Genomic DNA, 21,583 nt, shown 5'->3' with positions numbered 1-21,583 from the left:
GTCACTATGAACTGACCACCAGGGGGCAGATGCTCAACGTAAGAGCTGTCCCCTGGTGGTCCATGCACTCCCACAGAGGGCACCCCGCTCAGCCAGAAGCCGGGCTCACGGCTGGCAAGTGCAGGGGAGGTGGCAGGAACCTCCACAGCAGCACTAAGGAGCAGCGAGCCAAGCGGTAAGGAGCAGCAAGCAGGTGGGTGGTAAGGAGCAAGGGGTTCCGGACTGTGAGAGGGCACAGGCCGGGCTGAGGGACCTCACCTTACCCCAGTGAACAAATTTCGTGCACTGGGCCTCTAGTGATAAATAATAAAAAGTATGGTTATATTTATTTATATTTTTTAGAATATCTTTACTTGGAAAAGATTTGAAAGGTATGGTACTTGACACTGATTTTAATGCCTCTTTCAAAAATCAAAAGACTTTATTATAATTCATTACAAGTGATATTACATTATCTAGATTCCATTTCTATCTACTGGGATTTTCATATTACTGCACTAAGTTCTCACCCATAATGTATTCATTATTTACATATACATACACAGCACCATGCCAAACTTCCTCAGTACCTACGAAGTGCAAAGTACTATGCTAGGGCCTGTTAGATACAGAAACAGTCTCTGACATCAAGGGTAGGAATGAGGTCATACAATTTTCATATAGCGTGAGAACTGTTATAAAGAGGGAAGCACAAGGTAGATGTATAGAGGAAGGATCACTAAAAATGTGTGGGAAGGAGAAGACCAGAGTAGCTTCCTGGGAAATGGAGATATTTAAACTAAAATCTGAAGGATTAGTAAGAGTTAGAGAGGAAATGGTGTTCTAGACATGGAAGAGCAAGTGCAAGGTCAGGGAAACCTAAGACTGTCAAGCTCCAGAAACAGCAAAGTAATATAATATGGCTGACTGCAGAGAATGCACAGAAATGCAAGGTGTGCAGTGAGAAGTGGTTAGAATCCTAACATGCCAAACTAAGGGATTTAATGATCTCTGAGCCAAAAGTAAGCCACTAAAGCAAGCATGTCAAACTTGCGGCCCACAACAAATATTTTTGCGGCCCAGCCAATATAACGGTATGTAAGAAACGTCTTAATAAAAATTTCATAACTTAATTTTTACAATATCCTGTTATACATAATCTTACATAATAAAAAGGTAATATTTAAATTACCATCACTCCACTACGCCCACGATTGGGCCAGCGGGAGACACAGGGGGCGGGACTCGGGGTGGCTGGGGTGGTGATTGGGCCTGCAGGACGCTGAGCTCGCGTTGCCAGTGGCGACACGAGCTCAGCGTCTGCGCCATGGCTGTGCTGCGGCACAGACAGGCCTCTGGGGCAGCAAGCGGGCGTTTTGTACGTTTGGAGGCGGCGGGGGGTGGGCGGGCGGCTTGGCTCCCCAGGGGAGTCTGGCGGCAGTTGGGCCGCAGGAGCACGTGGCGGCGGCGGCCCCAGCCTTCCTGGGCAGGAGGCAAAGGCAAGACCCCGGCCTGGGCTCCTGCCGCAGGAGGACCACGCCCCTGCCCCGCCTCGCCCTAGGGGCCCAGGGACTTCGGAGCTGCCGACCAGCGGAAAGACAGCTTACATGTGCATGATTAAATCATGCACTGGGCTTCTAGTTATTAATAACAAACTACAACATCCGCTAAATACTGATTACTATAATCGTGCTGCATTCATTTCCCTTATGCGCTTTATGCGCAGGTGCACCATATTTCTCCACTAATACTAGCAGCGAATATTTTAGCAGCTGATTGCCACATCATTAATCTTGTACTGACTTGTTTGGTGTGTGCAACAGGAAATATTTTGCTTTTGGAGAACAAGAAAAATAGGTCTATTTGTTTTACGCTTATTAATTTGTACAGTTATTCAGTGTCTGGTAAGTTAATGTTCAAGAAAAAATATAATTTTATTAAAATGTTCTATTATTTTATGTTGACAATTACTCATTTATTTCAACCCTTTGTATTCAGCATGTCTCTATCGAAATAAACCTACGTTTCTATGAAAATTAAAGCTTTTGTTTTTTTGCGGCCCACATAAACTTAAACCTTGTTTATTTGGCCCATGTTAGCTTTTGAGTTTGACATGCTTGCACTATAGTACGTTCAGCATGGGAGTGATGGAATCAGATTATACCCTCAGGGATCACTGTGAGGAAAGAATGGATGGTAGAATCAAATATAAAAGGAAGATGAATTCTGCTGTAAGTAGTAGATGGCTGAAAAGAGGGCAGTAGACTGAAGGTAGGAAGCCTAATTAGACACTCTGTTGTGATTCATATGAAAAATAAAAAGGTTTTGACCTATAGCAAATAGTGGGAAGAACAGACAAAAGACAGAAAAAAGTAATATTTAGGTAATATCAACTGGACATGGTAAATGACTAATTGCAGAAGGTAAACTGTGATTTCCATTTTTCTTGTTTGCAAAACTGTTAAGAATACGGGAGAAATGAATATATAAGAAATTCATTTTTAAAGAGAGAGAAATATCTATGTCAGAGAGAAACATCGACCAATTGCCTCCCATAGCACCTTGACCAGGGATGTGCCCTAACTGGGAATCAAACCTACAAACTTTTGGTATACAGGACAATGCTCTAACTGACTGAGCCACCTGGCCAGAGCAAAAGAATACATTTTAAAAAGGGAGAGTGATGACTTCAGTATTGGTTATGCTGAGTTTGCAGTATTTGATATATATTTAAATGGAGCTAATATAAGGAGACATTTAGTATGTAGGAAAAAGGACACTATATATACATTTGAGGGCATAAGCATTCTGGTATAGGTTGAAACCATGGACCACCTAAAAAGAGGAAAAGGAAAATATCAAGAAGTAGAATTGCTAAGTCATAGGGTTGTTCTATTTTCAGGTTTTTGAAGAATTTCCACATTGTATGTTTGTTTATCCTCACCCGGAGATATGTTTTTTTATTGATTTTAGAGAGAGAGTAAAGGAGAGAGAGAGAGACATCGATTCAGTGTCCCAATCGGGGATTGAACCCGCAACCTAGGTATGTGCCTTGACTGGCAATCAAACCCACAACCTTTAGGTATACGGATGATACTTTAACCAAATGAGCCACACCGGCCAGGGCTCCAAACTGTTTTTGATAGTGGGTGCACCAATTTTCACTCCTGCCAACAGTACATGAGTGTTTCCTTTCTTCATCCTTGATAACACTTGTCATTTGTTGACTTTTTAATGTATCTCATTCTGGTTTTGATTTGTGTTACTTTGCATGGTGACAGATGTTTACTAGACTTAGTGTAGTGATCACATCATAAGGTTTATAAATATTGAATCACTGTATTGTACACCTGAAACTAAAATAACATTGTATGCCAACTACACCTAAATTAAAAAAGGAGGGTGAAGGGCTTAGAATAATCCTGGGAAAACTCAACATTTAGGGTCTCCTAAAGGATATAGAAAAAAAAAATAAACAAAACAGAAGCAAATTAAAAAATACAGAGAACAAACTGATGGTTGTCATATGGGAGGGGAGTTGATGGAATTAAGTAGAAATTGGCAGCTATAAAAATAGTCACAGAGATATAAAGTATAATATAGGTAATATCCTATATAATAAAAGGCTAATATACCAATCGACCGAACGGCAGAATGACTGGTCGCTATGACGCGCAATGACCACCAGGGGGCAGACACTCAGTGCAGGAGCTGCCCCCTGATGGTCAGTGTGCCAGAAGCTGGGCTCATGGCTGGCGAGGGAAGCAGTGGTGGGAGGAGCCTCTCCCACCTCCATGACAGTCGGACATCCCCTGAGGGCTCCTGGACTGTGAGAGGGCGTAGGCTGGGCTAAGGGACCCCCCTGAGTGCACCGGGCCTCTAGTAGTTAATAATATAATAACTATGTATGTCAGGCGTCCTCAAACTATGGCCTGCGGGCCACATGCGGGTGTTTTTGCCGTTTTGATTTTTTACTTCAAAATAAGATATGTGCAGTGTGCATAGGAATTCGTTCATAGTTTTTTTTAAACTATAGTCCGGCCCTCCAACAGTCTGAGGGACAGTGAACTGGCCCCCTGTTTAAAAAGTTTGAGGACCCCTGATGTATGGTATTAGATGGGTACTAAACTTATCAGGTTACCATCTTGTAGGGTACATAAATGTCTAATCACTATGTTGTACATTTGAAACTAATATAATATTGTATGTCAACTGTAATTAAAAAGTAATAATAAAAAAGAAATATGCAGCCTAGGCCTATATGGCTCAGTGGTTAGAGTATTGGTCCTCACACTGAAGGGCTGCAGGTTCGAGTCCCAGTTGAGGGTATGTACCTGGGCTGCAGGTTTGATCCCGGCCCCCGGTTGGCCACATGTGCAGGAGGCAACCAATCGAGATGTCTCTCACACATTGATGTTTTCTTCCTCTCTCTCTCTCTCTCTCTCTCTCTCTCTCTCTCTCTCTCTCTCTCTCTCTCTCTTCCTCTTCCTCTCCCTTTCCCTCTCTCCCATTCTCTCTAAAGAGCAATGTCAAAAATAACCTTGGGTGAGGATTTTAAAAAAATACTTCCATTAAATAGAAAGAAAATCAGAAGATACTGGTGTAATCAAAATTAAAGGTAAAAGGGTTTCAAGACAGAGGGAGTAGTTATGTGAAAAGCTGACAATTTATTTCAATCAGAGCAACAAAGATATAACTAATATTTTGTACATGTTTTACTTCATTTATTTTTCTACTCATCAGTAGAGTCTTTATATTATACACACCTCTGTCTCAGCTTGAGTTCTTTGGCAGCGATATTGAGCAATCAGTCTATCAGCCTGTGCAAGGGCTAGAGCTTTTGCTTCTAAGAGATCTTGTAGCCTGCTGTCTTTGGACTATAAAAAAAATTGCATTAATCTTCATCATTTACTGGAATACATCCATTAAAGCTTAATTGTTACACGTAGTTAAAATAAGAATGTACTCACAGCTAATGTAGACAGTTTCATTTCATATACATCTATTATGTCAGATAGTCTCACATCATTAATCTGATCCTTTACCTAAATTTTAATACAATTGAGTCAAAAATCAGAAAATTTTAACATCTGACAAAATAAAAAAAAAAAGCCTACTAAAAAACGCAATTATTAAAACTTAATAAGTAACAAGTAAAAAAAAAAAAAAAAAAAAAGAATGTCATATCAGGCCATTCACAAACATCTCACTAACCTGGCTATTGTCTAAGAATACCTGGGTAAAATTTGGAATGCTTGTGGGAATTTAAAACATATTACTTAATCTGAGGATGTGGGAAGGGTGGGCTGGCTGGGAAACAGTAGGGATATATGATAGCTGTGTTAAAATATAGGATTTTTATGGCTGATTTTTTTCTTATTTCCAAAATTTCCAGAATATTGATACTTTTTATATTAAACAGTTTCATCAATCAAATCTGCATCTAAAGTTGTTATAATCGGGGCTGATATTCATTGATATGTAGCAAGCAGAATCCCATTTATAATGCTGTTTATCACTCACCACCACTCCAGACTGAAGTTTCTCTATTAAGTCCTCAATGTTCAATCCAGGAATTTTATCTTTCAAAACTGGAGGAGTTGAACATTTTACTGATGTTGGAAAACTGTGATTTAATGATTGCAAAGGCATTCTTCTGGGCATATGTTCTGTTTCCTGTTGTCTATAGGCATTGTTTGCTGCTATACTTTCTCCAAGTCTGAATGAGAACCAAAAAGAGTAATTTTTGAAATAATCTTGGAATCTATGATTAAGTGAGATTTTTGGAAATATCTAAATTTGCTAGAGGAAACTCTTTCCTACTTACAACCCTTTATAAAAACTACTCTACATCTGGTTTAGGGGCACTACAACTAGTTGGTGAGTGTGAATTTATTTGTAAAAATTAAGTACAACATTACTGATAGTGGTGAGAACATCACTACTGCTGGTATGGTAACATCACCTGGACTTTACCTATGGTCTTCACCCTTTCCCTTTCTCCCTCAGTATATGTTCTCACAAACTTGACTTCCATTCCACCCCTTCTATTTATCCTGTCTTATTCCTGTCTCAGAGCCTTTACAAGCTGCTGCTTTATGTAGAACACTTGTCCCACTGGATCTACATAGTGTTGGTTCCTCCTTATCATCAGGTCTCATTTTAAATTCCCTTCCTCAGAGAGATCCCTCTACTCATAATGATCTGCACATTATAAAACTTACTTGTCTCCCAACTAGAATGTAAACATCATGACAGAAGGCCTGCTGTCTAATTCACTGCAATGTCCAAAATGCATAGGAGAGAACCTGGCACATAGTTGGCCCTTACCGGATGTTTGTTAAATATTTAAATAAAATTAACACACACCAAAAAAACCTACCTACACACCCACCCACCCACCCACCCACCTATCCATCCATCATATAATTTCACCTTATTAAACTGCTAAGGCAATGTAAACAAAGGTATAAATAGATATAAATGCACACTTGAAATAGTTTCCAAAGAGAAAATTATACAACACAAGTAAGACAAGGACAACCAAGACAGTGAAATGGTGGGAAGGCAACACATTCAGATACAGAAGATGAACTTCCACTTTAAGTGATGCTGAAACTTTCCATTCTGAAGTGTGGGGGTTTTGCTTCATGTCAGATTACCACAGCTGAAGCAAGCAGGCTACCACCATTTCTATCTTGTGACTTGAGAAGCTCCCTATTTGTCCATTTGTTTCTTAAAAAATATTTATTATAAAATGAAGGGAGCCTGGCCAGTGTCGTTCAGAGGTTGAGGGTGGACCTATGAACTAGGAGGTCAAGTCAGAAGTCCGGGTTGCAGACTCTATCCCCATTAGGGGGCATGCAGGAGGCAGCAGATTGATAACTCTCTCATCATTGATGCATCTCTCTCTTCCTCTCCCTGAAATCAATAATTATATATATATATATATATATATTTTTTTTAATTAAGGGGCTTTTGTCATGGCTGGTTGCTGAATGGTTAGAGCATTGGCTCATGGACGGAAGGATTGCAGGTTCAATACCTGGCCCTGGTCAGGGCAAGAGTGGGAAGTAACCGTAGATGTATCTCTAATACATCAATGTTTCTCTCTCTTTCTCTCTCTCTTTCCCTATCCCTTCCACTCTTTCTAAAAAATCAATGGAAAAAATATCGTCATTCCTTGGGTGAGGATTAAAAAAAAAAAGCAGGGAATTTTTATTAAGTGATCTCTAGGTCTTGTTTTCTGTAGTTCTTCCTCTCTGAATATATGACTAAATTACTTCTGAAAAATGAGTTTGCTAAGTCAGTTAATAGAAATAGCAGAGGTTAGCAAACTTTTTCTTAAAGGACAAGGCAGTAAGTATTTTAGGCTTGAGGGTCTATCCAGGAGTGGGAAACGTCTGGCCTACAGGCCATATAAGGTCCACAAAGGCATTAGGGGTGAGTTAATTAAATGTAGTAGGCTAATTTTATGTTGATAATTTTGTATGTCCCTCGAATGATGTTATAAAAATCAAATGGCCCTTGGGAGAAAAAAGGTTCCTCACTCCTCGTCTATATAGTCTCTGTTAGAACTTCCCAACCCTGACATCATATCATGAATATAGACAGACAATACAGACAGTATGAAAATGAGTCAATATGGCCCTATGCCAGTAACACTTTATTTACAAAGTCAGGCTCCTGTCGCCTGGTTAGTTTGCTGACATCTCGCATGTACAAATGTCTTACCTACTTACCACTGCTTCAGTTTATTCAAACTACTTTTGCAATTACATTTATACAAAGTACTTCAACTTTTTAAAAGTATAACCCTACTAGACATTTTGTTTGTTTTTCAAATCTAATTGCAAATATTCTCTTAATGTTTGAAATTAATGAGTATAGTGGGTAATTTTGCCTGGCCATTATCTATTCCACTTTCTGATAAAAGCACAGAACTTTTCTTTGGGAATCCTCTCACCCCCTAGCTCCAACCTCCCACATTCCCTAACTCCCAACCTCCAGTTCATGTAGTTCTCATATCTAAACCCTTGGCATTTACCAAGGTCCCCTCCGGATCTGGTCAATGACAGTGATGCTTAGACTTACTTAAACAGCTGAGAAGGAAAAGCTTTTTGTAGGGAGGAACTAAACTGGTAGGATGTAAGCTTAGTCCAGAGTCTACTACATTAAAAAGAAGTGGTGAGAGACAGAGAGACACAGGAGGTGCATAACATATTTAACCATCTGGGTCTAGCTTTTCCCTGAGTATACATATACCTGGTCTTTTCAGTTGGAATCAAATTTTAATTACTTGAAAAATTACTGTTACAATGAAGTCTTCAGTTCACTAATTTTCTAACCTGGCTATATTGAGGCCTATTAAAGAAACAGCAGGATAGCCCCGCTCTACAAGAGATATACTGCAAATGATTACAACTCACACTAAAGCAGGAAAATCTGGCAGTGGAGCAGCTTCCAATAATATTCCCAATCCAGACTGGACTTGTTCTCTATTATCTGATGTTAAAGCAAAAGCCAAGGGAGTTATCAGGCGTGGATCCTAAGCAAATCAGAAACCAGAAAACAAGAGGCAGAAAGAATAAATAATGTAAGGTCTTTTAGAGTAAGGTGAATAAACAGAGTAAATCATAAAATGATTTTAGGCAAAGTCTAAAGTGTTTCTATCTGATGTTTGAATGTATTTATTAGTTTTTACCTTGTTATAATTGTCTTAGCAATCAATACTAACACTAGCTTTAAAAATCTGGCAAAGATTTTGAGTGTTTTTGACTGTACCTATGAAAATTATGTCTTAAATATTTTGATGAATTTAACATCTGACTACAACTGACTGTTTTAAATTATTGTTTTTTTTCTAGCTACCATTTAAAAGAAAAACTGGCTAATCATTTGCAAATTAAAAAGTTAAAGTAAAATTCAAATAAACTCAATACAATTTTTAATTTAGTGACTAAAACAATTATAGTTAAAGTATAAGTCCTTTATATCAGTAAATATTTTATATTAATACTGTAAGCCCCAAATCATCTATTATGAGAAAAACATTAGAACATGAATCCTTTATAATGATCAACATTTTATTAGTACAATGTTAAGTGTCTTATAGGTACGCAAATATAATCTAACTAGTGGCCTGGAGCACGAAATTCCTACACATTAAAAGGGAGTTAATTAGAGGAAATATTTTAATATTGTATTTTGTTTCCATCTCTCCATGCCAGTCTCTTCCAGTCTCTGTCTCTCTTTGTTTTTCTCAGCAGTCCTCCAGGCCTCCCTGCCTCCCTCTCTCCCTTTCCTGGCTGGGAGGGGGCGGGGCCAGTGGGGGAAGCTCCACCCTCTGTCAGCCCTGGGGCCTCATTCTGAGAGAGGCTCCAAGAGCAGGCTGGGAGAAAGGGAAAGAAAGGGAGAAAAGGCTGTGAACTGGTGGGCGCTGTGTATGTCTGTGCATGTGTGCAGGCCCCGCCTCCCCCAGCTGCTACTCTGCTGCCACAAGTCCCCACCCATCAGAGCCTGCTTCGCGCGCAGCCTAGGCTTTAGGTCAACCCTTCGGTCGTTGTAGATGTTACAGACCCTGGCTCTTTATATATATAGATGCCACAGAACCATGATAAGAGCTGGACTTTATCTCTGTAATCCCCATGGTAACCTACCATAATTGCTTCCATGGAGGAGGATCATTATTTGCATTTTGTAGTCAGGAACCTGGAGCTCAGAGAGGCAAAATAACTGGCTCAAGTCTGCAGTGACTAATAAGTAGTGGAGTCAATAACAAAACCCTGTCTCTTAAGCATTATGCTCTTAAAGTGTACAAGTACCCTGTCTCTTAAGCATTATGCTCTTAAAGTGTACAAGTGGCCCCAGCCGAAGGTTTCAGTTTTGGCTTCTATCCTGTCTATAGAGACATGAGAACCATCTTTGTTAATTTATTATAGTAACTTAATGCACACATTGCTGTTAAATATCTATTATAAAGCAGGTTTTGTGGATACCAAGGTAAACATCTAGAGCTCTTATTCAGCTACTATCATTTAAATTTGCAGGTTAGCTATTTTCTGCACAGCCTCTCTAATCTTACCATTCATAATCAAGTCCCTTTCTTCCAAATGTCTCCCTACCCCCTTAATATCCTACCTCATCAACTCAAACTAAAAACAAAACCCCCAAACATATACCAATCCCCTCATCACCACAATGCCAACAAAAATAAATGAAGAAAACTGAAGTAGGACACAAAAAAGAAAAAGGCTTAGCAAGTGTTGCTATCATGAATATTCTGTACATTAGAACCAGGAGCACTTACGTTCAGTTTCTGCAAAAATGTAACATAATTGTATAGTGAGAATATTATAGGTACTTAAGACAATTAACAACTTTAAACTTTCTTCTGATGCCAACTCTAAGGAAATAATCTTCTAAAAATAAAGAATTTTTATATATACATAATTTTTAACATATAATAGGAAGCATTTACATATGAATAACTACAATTATTTGAATAGTATAAACTCACCTGAAGTATTTTATAGAAGCTTACTTCCATACCAGGAACTAAATGTTTAAGTCTGTTCATCAAATCAAGAGTTTTCAAAATTACATCAGCAGCAAGTTTGCTTTAAAAAAAATAAAGTCATATTTAAATTAGTTAACTAAAAATTTCCTTAGAGTTTATTTCTGTACATAATTTTAAAGAAAATGAAAACCAACATCTTTGTTTTTAAACCTAAAGAAGATGCAGTATTGTTTCTTTTGAGAAGTAAAATATTATTGAAAAGTAAAAATATAATAGAGACCAACATCCTTTAAACTCAAGACCCAAAGAGAATAAATCAGCATTAATAGTTCTGACGGAATTTTTTTTTCTATTCTCAAATACCACCATGCCTCAACTTTCTGCTTCAAATTACTAGCAGCATTGGTAACATGATCAATTTAATTCTTAGCTTTGCCACTGGAATGTCAACAATAGAGGGCAATGGTGTAATACCTAAATTTACTGAATGAATTATAATAAACTGTACCCAAAGGGAGTATAAAAACATAAAAAGATAATCCTTGTTATTGAAGAGTGCAATTCTGACAATTATGATATTTATGAAAATTGTAACAAATCATAGTGTCTAACACTTAGCAGGTCCTCAATAAACACTTGTCAGATGGACTTAATTCATGTGGGAGGAGGGGGATAAAGTAATCCCATTATTATGCCACTTTTAACCAGAAATCTTAACATGCTAAGGTAGAAGGGTTGTCTTGGTTATTAGAAAACTTTCAGCAGTGACTAATTTGCTCATGATAAAAAGTACATCTGTTTTTTCATGCTTTTTCATTTAAAGATATAAAACTAAATAGACATAAAAATAGTTACTAAGGCAATGTCAAAAAGACCTCCAGAAAAGAAATGTTCAGGTGTATAAAAGACCCTTAGATAATCACAATAATGATGAAACAAATCTAAACAATGAAAAATAAACCAAAATGTTAATATCCTTCTTCAGAAGCATGTGACTTATGGATTAAATAGATTTTCTAAAAAATCATTATGAAAATATTTTTAATTCTCCACTACTCCTTGAGAAAATAGAACATACCCCAAGGATATGCTTCCAGAAGATGAGAATCTCTACATCTGTTTATTTTTATTAAGTTTGGCTGCACCATTTCACAATTTGAATTTCATATACTTACCCCAATTCAGAATCAGCTACCTTTGTTCCAAACCCCAGATCAATCTTGCCATATGTAAACTGTTGTTCTATCAGAGTGGAACATTTGACAGTAGTCAGAATTTTTGCAACATGCACTTTTAGAGTATCATCTCCACATAGAGGTAAGTTTTGTTAAGGCACACAAAAAAATTTCTCAAAAAATCTTATATTTGTATAGCACTTTACAGCATTGAGAATGTTTTCATGCAAATTATCTCACTGAAATGTGGTGTAATTATTGTTCCATTAGCTCAATGACAGATTAGGAAACTAGAGCTCAGAGCATTTAAGTGACAGGTAAGTGATGAGACTGACACCAAAAGTTTCTAACTCAAAGGTGAAACCGAAAGAATGTTCCTCTACTAGATGTGAGTTTTTTGGTAGCAGGCATCACAATGGTTCAATAAATACTTATTGAACTAAAGGAAGCTATTTTCTCATACTTTTGTATTGTAAGTTATTTTGAATACTAGAGGCCCGGTGCACGGATTTGTGCACCAGTGGGGCTCCTCGGCCTGGCCTGTGGGGATCGAGCCAAAACTGGCTCTCCGACATCCCCGAGGGGTCCCGAATTGCAAGAAGGCAGAGGACAGCCAGAGGGACCCCACCGGTGCACAATTAGAAGTTGGGAGGGACTGTGGGAGGGCTCTAGGGCACGTCTGGCCCATCTTGCCCAGTCACGATTGGCCAGACCCCAGCAGCAAGCTTACCTACTGGTTGCAGCATATGCCCCTTGTGGGTTAGTGCACATCATAGCGACTGGTCAAACGAACGGTCGGACACTTAGCATATTAGGCTTTTATTATATAGGATTTATCATTGAAAAGAGTCAAGTTTTCCTCTGATCTGGTAGCTCAGTGGGTTAGAGCACTGTCCTGATATGCCAAGGTTGTGGGTTTGATCCCTGGTCAGGGCACATACAAGATTCAACCAATGAATGCATAAATAAGTGGAACAACAATTTGATGTTTCTCTCTCTCATAAAGAAACAAACAAATAAATAAATAGGTACCAATCAATAAGAGAAGGCCTGAATATATTATGGATATCTGTAAGGTCAAGCAAAGTAATCATTTATCTCTAAAGCAATGGTTTTCAATTCTGGCTGTATGTCGGAATCACCTAGGTCAGTGGTTGGCAAACTCATTAGTCAACAGAGACAAATATCAACAGTACAACGACTGAAATTTCTTTTGAGAGCCAAATTTTTTAAACTTAAACTTCTTCTAATGCCACTTCTTCAAAATAAACTCGCGTAGGCCATGGTATTTTGTGGAAGAGCCACACTCAAGGGGCCAAAGAGCCGCATGTGGCTCGTGAGCCGCAGTTTGCCGACCACGGACCGAGGTAGTTTAAACAAATAATCATAAACACTCCTCCCCATTAGGGTTTCACATTACTCCAATTAAATTAAAATCTCTGGAAGTAAGGTTCTGGTATCAGTATTTTTAAAATGTCCTCCTAGTGATTCTAATAAAGAGCCCACGTTGAGAGTCACTGCTATAAAGGAAGAAGGAAATTAAGCAGCAGCAGCTCAGAGAGGAGAGGAAAGAGATGTGGTGTTTGTTCTAAGGCAGGACAAAGTTGAGCAAATTCTTCTTGCTTTGAGGTACAAAGAAACCTAACTAGGCAAATGTAAGAGATTTGGCTCAAATATAGTGATTCCTTGCTGATAATTTTTTAAAAAGCATTATTAATTTTTAAAAATTGAGATTTGGACTTTTTGGAGGGTTAGAATCAGCTGATCTAAAAAAACAAAAGCTAACAAAGAAAGACCTAAGAAAATCAGTATACAGAAGTTAAGCAGTGACACTAATTGTACTCAAGGTCTTTTTGTTTTTTTTAATGAGTTAATTTGTCTTGATAACATTTATCTGTTTTATAATCAAGTGTGATGTCACCTTTATTAAAAACATTTATGCTTTAATATATAAAACACAGCTAAAATTTACTGAGCTAAAATAATGACACCTTTATCAACATTTATTTATTCTGATACATTCCACCAAAGATGGCACCACAAATCACCCAGGGGCAACTATTAACATCAGAGGAAAGTGAAAGGGCAGTTATTTTAGACTATAGATCCTAATCTAAAATTATGATAAAAATATCTAAATCAAGTTTAAAATGCATTTCTGAAAATGTTCTTTAGCTTAAAAGTTTTGCACAAAAATAAGGAAAAAAAATGTCTGAATAACTTTTATAGAAATTATTCACTGAGAATTAGTTCTATATTTAAACTTCAGTTTGTGAGTAGATACAATTGTGAGTAGATACAAGCATGAGAAACAAAATTATAACCAAAGACAAAAAAGCAGTAAATACAATGCTGGGGGAAAAAGTGAGTGGTTATTTAGTTTCCATATTTATAATAGTAAAGGATATTTAACAAAACTTCAGTGGCTTTGATCATCCTCTCACATTTTTTTCTTATTAAGGCCTCATCTAGATTTTGATCTGTGAATTGAAGCTGATCAAGGACTGTAGGCAGCAGAAGGGTCACAAAACGGTCAGCTAAGGAACTGTTAGCACTATCTATGACATCCTGGAATATAACCATCACCAACGATTAAAAACAAAACAAAACAAAAGATGGAATACAGAATGCAGAAGTAGTCATCACGGAGCTGCAATATTCTCTTTAAATTTTTTACTTAATAGTTCATTGACCTGTGTCTCCTATTTAAAATCTACCCTTTTATCCAGTGTTGAGACTATGATGAGCTTTTCTTCAAATGGAACAATAAGGTTTTGGGTTAATCAACTGCAAACAATTTCTAAATAGATTATACTTGTGATTTAAAAATTATTATAAAGTGTACTAAAAACAAATATCCAGAATTTGCTAAATGTAATTACAATAATTAAATAGACACTAGTTTTAATGCGTTACAACCACAAATAATTCCCATCAAGAATCTCAAAGGGCTCTTTAAATACTAAAACTGATTAACAGGCAAGACCAATATAAAACAGAAAAAACAACTTGTGCATAATTCCTAACAAATATATTTAATCATTCATACACATTTGTTTGTGCATGAATAGGATCTAGTAAGGGAAGGGGAAACATTCTAGGAAGAGAATGAGGGTAGGTGGAATGGGTAAAAACAGGGAGAAGAGTGGAGAATACAAAATGACCCTGGTAGTAGAATCTGCTGGAATATAATGGCCTCTATGGAAGGAATTTTGTCTGTATTCTAAGTGTCTAGACATGCCTGGTGTGCTCCATGATACTTCACTGACTGAATCCAATGTTCCTCTGTTAATCAACTCAAAAGGCTAATAAAGAGAGCAGACAGTATCTACTGGGACAGACAGAATGTGATTATTTCAAAAAATAGTAAAACATACAAACCATAAACCTTTACTTATTACACTGAAAGGAGTATATATAAGCTATTCAGTATATATATAAAAAAGAAAACACTAATATTTGTGATTTTGCCAGAGAAAAGAAATTCAGTAGCTGAATGTTAGGGAGCCTAGTAATGGAAAAGTTTTCCTAAAACATATGAACAACTGGAAGTTTATTATGAACATTTTTTAAAACAACTGTTCACTGAGAATCATGAAAATGAAAAAGTCAAATTGTCAAATATTACCTCAAATATTTCCTTAAACAGCTCCAATGCTAAAATAGAACAGTTTTCTGATCCATCCAAGGGTTGGCTTGACCAACGAAGTAGAGCTACAGTAGGTTCTGCACATTTAGAACGGCTTCCCAAAACAGTGTTGCCAGATGGAGACTGTTCAAATATCATCTGAGTGAGCACATGGCGCAGCTGAGTCACTGAACAGAAGGCAAGAAGTAATTCTAAAACCTGTGCAATATAAAGTCTTCATTAAATGTCAATTCCTTAGACTTTAGTGCACAAAACAATCAAATTATAAAAACTGAAACTGACATACATTTTTAAAGAAAATACTTTACAACAAAAATTAGGAGCAGCTTCCAATTTTTCTTTCAGTATTATTTTTCAAAATGAGTTAAGTTTCCACATGGTTACAAAGTAATTTATTAGTGGTGGTTACTTTTGATTAACAGGACTATGAGGGCCAAAGAAGGAAGGGCAACTTCAACTAATGTTTATATTCCTTCTACAGTACCTAATTTTTTTAAGTTTTGTTTTTAAAATGAAAAAAATAAAAACATTAAAAATAATTAACATTTGCTATCATACTAAGATTCAAGAATTGCCATAAAGCAAACTTTACAATCCTACATAATAAAAGGGTAATATGCAAATTAACCATCACTCCACTATGCCCACGATTGGGCCAGCAGGAGGCGTGGGGGCGGGAATCGGGTGGCCAATCGCGCCGACAGGAGGAGCTGGGAGCAGGGACTCAGGAGTAATCCCTGGAAAGCTGCGCCGGCTTGGGCTGGGGGGTCTCAGGCTGCCAGGCCTCGCCCCCAAGCTGCGCGATGGCTCCCAAGCCGCGCCGGTTTGGGCTGGGGGTTTCAGGCCGCCAGGCCTCGCCCCCAAGCCGAGCCGCTTGGGCTGGGGTCTCAGACCGCCAGGGCCCCGCACCCAAGCCGCAGGATCCCCTGGAAGTGAGGACAGCTTGGGCTGGGGTCTCAGACCTGCAGGGCCTGGCACCCAAGCTGCATGATCCCCTGGCCGAGGCGGCTGCCTGGGCTGGGGTCTCATGCCTGCAGGGCTGGACACCCCCACTGCATGATCACCCAGCCAGCAGCAGCAGCCTGAAGCTGCAGGGCGGTGCACCCCTACCAAGCTATCTTCAGGCCAGTGAAGGCAGCCTGGCCTGGAGCTGCCCACCTCCACCGGGCTATCCACAGCCAGGCTGAGATGGCAGCCTGGGCAGGGGTCTCAGCTTCGCTGGGCTGAGGCGGCAGCCTGGGCTAGGGTCTCAGCCTGGGGACTCAACCATTGAGTCACACCAGCCAGAAGGAATCTTAAATGTTTCTTTTTTTATAATATATATTTTATTGATTTTTTACAGAGAGGAAGGGAAAGGGATAGAGAGCTAGAAACATCTATGAGAGAGAAACATCGATCAGCTGCCTCCTGCACACTCCCCACTGGGTATGTGCCCCCAACCAAGGTACATGCCCTTGACCAGAATCGAACCTGGGACCCTTGATTCTGCAGGCCAATGCTCCATCCATCCACTGAGCCAAACCAGTTAGGACTGTCCAATATGCTAAAGAAAAAACCCTATCTAATAAAGAGGGAATATGCAAGGGAGGGCATTTGGGGGTGACCGGGGTATCAGGGGCTGGCAGGAAAGTGGTTAGGGGGTGATCAGGCTGGCAGGCAGAGCGGTTAGGGGCAATCAGGAAGTCTGGCAGGTGAGTAGTTGGGAGCCAGCAGTCCTAGATTGTGAAAGGGATGTCCAACTGCCTGTAGTTGGGAGCCAGTAGTCCTAGATTGTGAAAGGGATGTCCAACAGGCAGTTGGACATCCCCCAAGGGGTCCCAGATTGGAGAGGGTGCAGGTTGGGCTGAGACACACACACACACACACACACACACACACACACACACACACACACACACCCCGTGCACGAATTTCGTGCACCGGGCCTCTAGTAATATTTAAAAGTGGTATTCCAAAAAGCCTTAAAACATTAAGAATGGCTATTTCTACACTATATTTGCATAATGTCAGTATTATGTCCCTTAGCTCCCCATATTCTGCCTCATTTCTTTACTAATTGAGATTTATCCCATTACATAATATCCCACATCAACCTGTTTATTAGCTGTTACGTTAAATTCTACATTATTTCATACTAGAGGCTCGGTGCACGAAATTCGTGCACAGGGGTCCCTCAGCCCAATCTGCACCCTCTACAATTCAGGAGCTCTCAGAGGATATCCTATTGATGGCTTAGGCCCCTTCCCCATGGTTCTCTGCTCTCTGCGGGACCTGGAGGTTTCCCTGGAGCCATGGAGATAAAGCCCCCATGCCCTGCTGTCTCTCTCTGCCTGCTGCCGCCATGTGCTATGTTAAGGAAGCCCCAATGCCCTGCAGTGTGCTCCGTCTGCCGGGCCTGGGGGCTTCCCAGACACGGACACACTAAGGAATCCCCCATGCCCTGTTGTCCAGGCTCTGTCTACAGGGCCTGGGTGTGTTCCCACCGTCACTGCCCACTAAGGAAGCCCCCAAGCCCTGCTGTCTGGGCTCTGTCTGCCATGTCTGGGGACTTCCCTGCCACTGCCCCACTAAGCCGCCATGCCCGGCTTTGCAGGGCCTGGTGGCTTCCCGGCTGCCGAAATCAGGAAGCCGCCATGCCCTGCTCTGCTGGCACTGGAGTCTTCCCGATCGCCTCGGCGACCATCAGGAAGATACCATTCCCTGCTCCTCCTCCGGCTCCGTGTGCGCAGGGCCTGGCGTCTTCCCGATCGCCACGGCAACCATCAGGAAGACGCCAGGCCCTGCTCCTCCGCTGGCTCCGTATGTGCAGGGCCTGGTGGCTTCCCGCTGCCGCAGCACTAAGGAAGCAACCATGCCCTGCTCTCAGTGCTCTGTTTGCTCGTGGGACAGGCCAGACACTCCAGCAGCGGGGCTGAGGGGACTGGGCGCCGCCATCTTGTGTGTATGGGGGCCGCCATTTTGTCGTGGAGTGACACCTAATTTGCATATTACTCTATTATTAGATAGGATACTACCAACCTATCTTTAAAAAAAATTTTTGTGTCTCTTTGCCTATCACTTATTTCCTATCTTTGTCTATTTCTTGACATATAATTGGAATTTGTGTTTTAATCAACTTGATAGTATCTAAATTTTAATAGAATTCAGTCCATTAGCATTTACTATGAAACAAATAAATCTGATTTATTCTCTTTTAAATTGTAGTACTTGTTTTTGAATAGGTACAATTTCTGGATTCCAAAGTCAAAAGCACATACCAGCCTGACTTGTAACTACATTTCCTGGGGGCATGCCATGTTACCAGTTTCTTGTTTATCTTACAAGAAAATACTTTCTCAAGTACAAGTACTCTGTAAGTATAACATACAGAGAAGTAAATAAATCAATCACCAGTGCACAGCTAGATAGTTTTCCCAAAGTGAACACACCTGTGTAACTAGCAATCCAATCAAGAAAGAAAATTCTATCAGAACTCCAGAACCCACTTGTGTCCCTTCCTAAGGCCATACGGAACCACTTCTCCACCTCAGATTTCTGATACATAGATTATTTTATCTTAGCTGTTCTTGGATCTTTGTATTTCTATGTAAATTTTTTGATCAACTTACCAGTTTATATTAAACAATCACATGGAACGTTATGCAGGGTTGGCAAAGGTAGGTTTACAGTTGTTCATATGGAAAATAATACAATAAATAATAATACAAGAATAAACTCTGCTTAGCATACTCACAACTGTAAATCTATTTTTGCCCCACTCTGTATATAAGCAGAATCTTACAGCGTATATGCTCTGTCTGGCTTCTTTAGCTTAGCATTCTATCAGTGAGATTCATCCATATTGTTGCATACAGCTACATTTCACACATGTTCACTGCTGTATAGTACAGTCATGCTCCACATCATGACACTTCAGTCAATGACAGACCACATATACAATGGTGGTCCTATAAGGATGTAATGGAGCTGAAAAATTCCTATCACTTAGTGTCATCTCAATGTCAAAGCACAACTACTCAAGAGTTTGTAAGGCTGGTGTAAACAAACTTACTGTGCTGCTAGTTATATAAAAATATAGCCACATAATTATTTTCAGTGCATAATACTTGATTATGATAATAAATGACTGTGTTATTGCTTTATATATTTACTATACTATACCTTTTTGTTGTTGTTAATCCTCACCTGAGGATATTTTCCCATTGATTTTTAGAGAGAGTGGAAGGGAGGGGGAGAGTTAGAGAGAGATAAACACCAATGTGAGAGAGATACACCAATTGATTGCCTCCCTCACATACCCTGACTAGAGCTGGGGATGGAATCTGCAACTGAGGTATGTGCCCTTGACTGGATTTGAACCTAGGACCCTTCAATACGCGGGCCAATGCTCTATCCACGGAGCCAAACCAGCTAGATCTATACTATACTTTTTAATCATTATTTTAGAATGTACTTTGTACTTATAAAAAAAAGTTTGCTGTAAAACAGTATGCTGTTACACCAGTAGCACCTTCAAAGATCTTGTGTTTATAGCATCTGTTGATTGCAGTATTGTCTCTTGTGCTTGATTTGATCTCATTTTGTCCATTTACTGTAGGCATACAGTGTTTACAAAATCTACAGTAAGGTACAGTAAAGTCCTAGGCCTTCACACTCACCACTCAATCACTCACCCAGAGCAATTACCCTTTTTTTATCTTTTATACTATACTAGTGGCCCGGTGCACGAAATTTGTGCACATTAAAAGGGGGACACAGAGTCAAGTCCTTGCCCACCCACATGCGCCTCAAAATCACGTGAGACCCAGACCCAGTTGCTCCTCCCCCATTGGGCTAGATCCAGGCCCGACTAGTCAGGGCGGGGAGCGTGGCCTCAGGTCCCCTGGCCTGGCACCAGGGCGGGGGGCGTGGCCTCAGGTCCCCCGGCCTGGTGCAGAGGCAGGGGGCAAGGCCTGAGGTCCCTGTCAAGCCCCGCTGGGTGGGGGCATGGCCTGAGGTCCCCCGGCCTGGTGCCATCACAGGAGGTGCGGCCTGAGGTCCCCCAGCCTGACACCAGGGCGAGGGGCACGGCCTGAGGTCCCCTGTCAAGCCCTGCCGGGTGGGGGATCCGGCCTGAAGTCCCCTATCAAGCCCCACGGGGGCGGGGTAGGGCGTAGCCTCAGGTCCCTGCTGATTGCTTGTTAAGGCTCCTTAAGGGAACTTGGCCTCAGCTGTGGGTGCAGCCATCTTTGTGATGGAGTGATGGTCAATTAGCATATTCCCTCTTTATTAGATAGGACTAGTAGCCCATTTCGCCATATCGCACCCAGTAGGCTGCTCGCTGCTTCCGCGGGAGCTGGCGGGAACTGCAGCGCACCACCGGAACCCGTGCCAATTCCATGGGAGGGAGCTGCACTGCTTCCGTGGGAGGCAGAACCACCATCTCCTCTCCAAGCCTGCGCTCAGCTGCAGAGGCTGCGGTCCGGCCCCCCTACCCCCCAGAGGCCCTCCATGGCCAGGGCGTCCTCACAGCGACGAAGCAAGCATCCCACCCGGGCCGCTCCATGCCCTGTGCCCAGAGGCCCTCCGTCGCCACGACAACGAAGCAAGCATTCCACCAGGCCGCTCACGCTGCCCGCTCTCAGCGGCAGCTCCCCCAGGACTGGGGGACTCCGGCGAGCCTGAGGGGACTGGGTGCCGCCATCTTTGTGATTGAGTCACGGTTAATTTGCATATTACCCTTTATTAGATAGGATTTTTACTGTACCTTTTCTGTTTAGCTGCATAAATACCATTGTGTTACAACTGCCTACAGTATTCAGTACAGTAACATGCTGTACAAATTTGTAGCCTAAGAGCAATATGCTATACCTTATAGCCAAGGTGTATATACCATCTGAGTTTATGTAAATACATTTATGATGTTCAGACAAAAGATTCATTTCTCAGAATGTATCCCCACTGTTGAACAGTGCTTGACTGTATTCCAGTGTGTATATACTACAGTTTATTTGCCCATTCTACTGTTAATGGTATTTGAGTTGTTTCTAATTCTTCGCTATTATGAGCAGTACTGTTATGCTCTGTATATATCTTCTGGTGAACATGTTTTCAATTCTTACGGGTAAATACTTAAGAGTTGAATGGTTGGGTCCTATAGAATGTATGCATGTGTCCAATGTTAGTACAGTATCAGTATGAAAGGGTTGTGGGGCTGAGAACCAAAGTTTTGTTCCACAACAGAGGTTTGACTGTAAATACTACAGTTGTACCAATTTTCAG

At 40.5% G+C, this 21,583-nt stretch overlaps 1 protein-coding gene across 2 annotated transcripts in view; it reads right to left on the bottom strand.

The window, feature by feature from the left end:
• The window catches only part of CIP2A (cellular inhibitor of PP2A), a 49,077-nt gene that overhangs the window by 12,416 nt on the left and 15,078 nt on the right, over positions 1–21,583 (bottom strand). For both annotated transcript variants that reach the window (XM_079766468.1, XM_079766469.1), the window contains 8 exons: positions 15,302–15,520; positions 14,082–14,241; positions 11,674–11,815; positions 10,499–10,598; positions 8,409–8,527; positions 5,503–5,698; positions 4,950–5,024; positions 4,746–4,856 (listed from right to left, as the gene is read on the bottom strand). In XM_079766468.1, the coding sequence (XP_079622594.1) occupies positions 4,746–4,856; positions 4,950–5,024; positions 5,503–5,698; positions 8,409–8,527; positions 10,499–10,598; positions 11,674–11,815; positions 14,082–14,241; positions 15,302–15,520 (1,122 nt within the window). The remainder of the gene's footprint in view (positions 1–4,745; positions 4,857–4,949; positions 5,025–5,502; positions 5,699–8,408; positions 8,528–10,498; positions 10,599–11,673; positions 11,816–14,081; positions 14,242–15,301; positions 15,521–21,583) is intronic.

Source organism: Cnephaeus nilssonii (assembly GCF_951640355.1).
Source record: "Cnephaeus nilssonii genome assembly, chromosome: 3".
NCBI classification, from domain to species: Eukaryota; Metazoa; Chordata; class Mammalia; order Chiroptera; family Vespertilionidae; genus Cnephaeus; species Cnephaeus nilssonii.
This window is presented reverse-complemented; position numbering and strand designations above follow the sequence as displayed.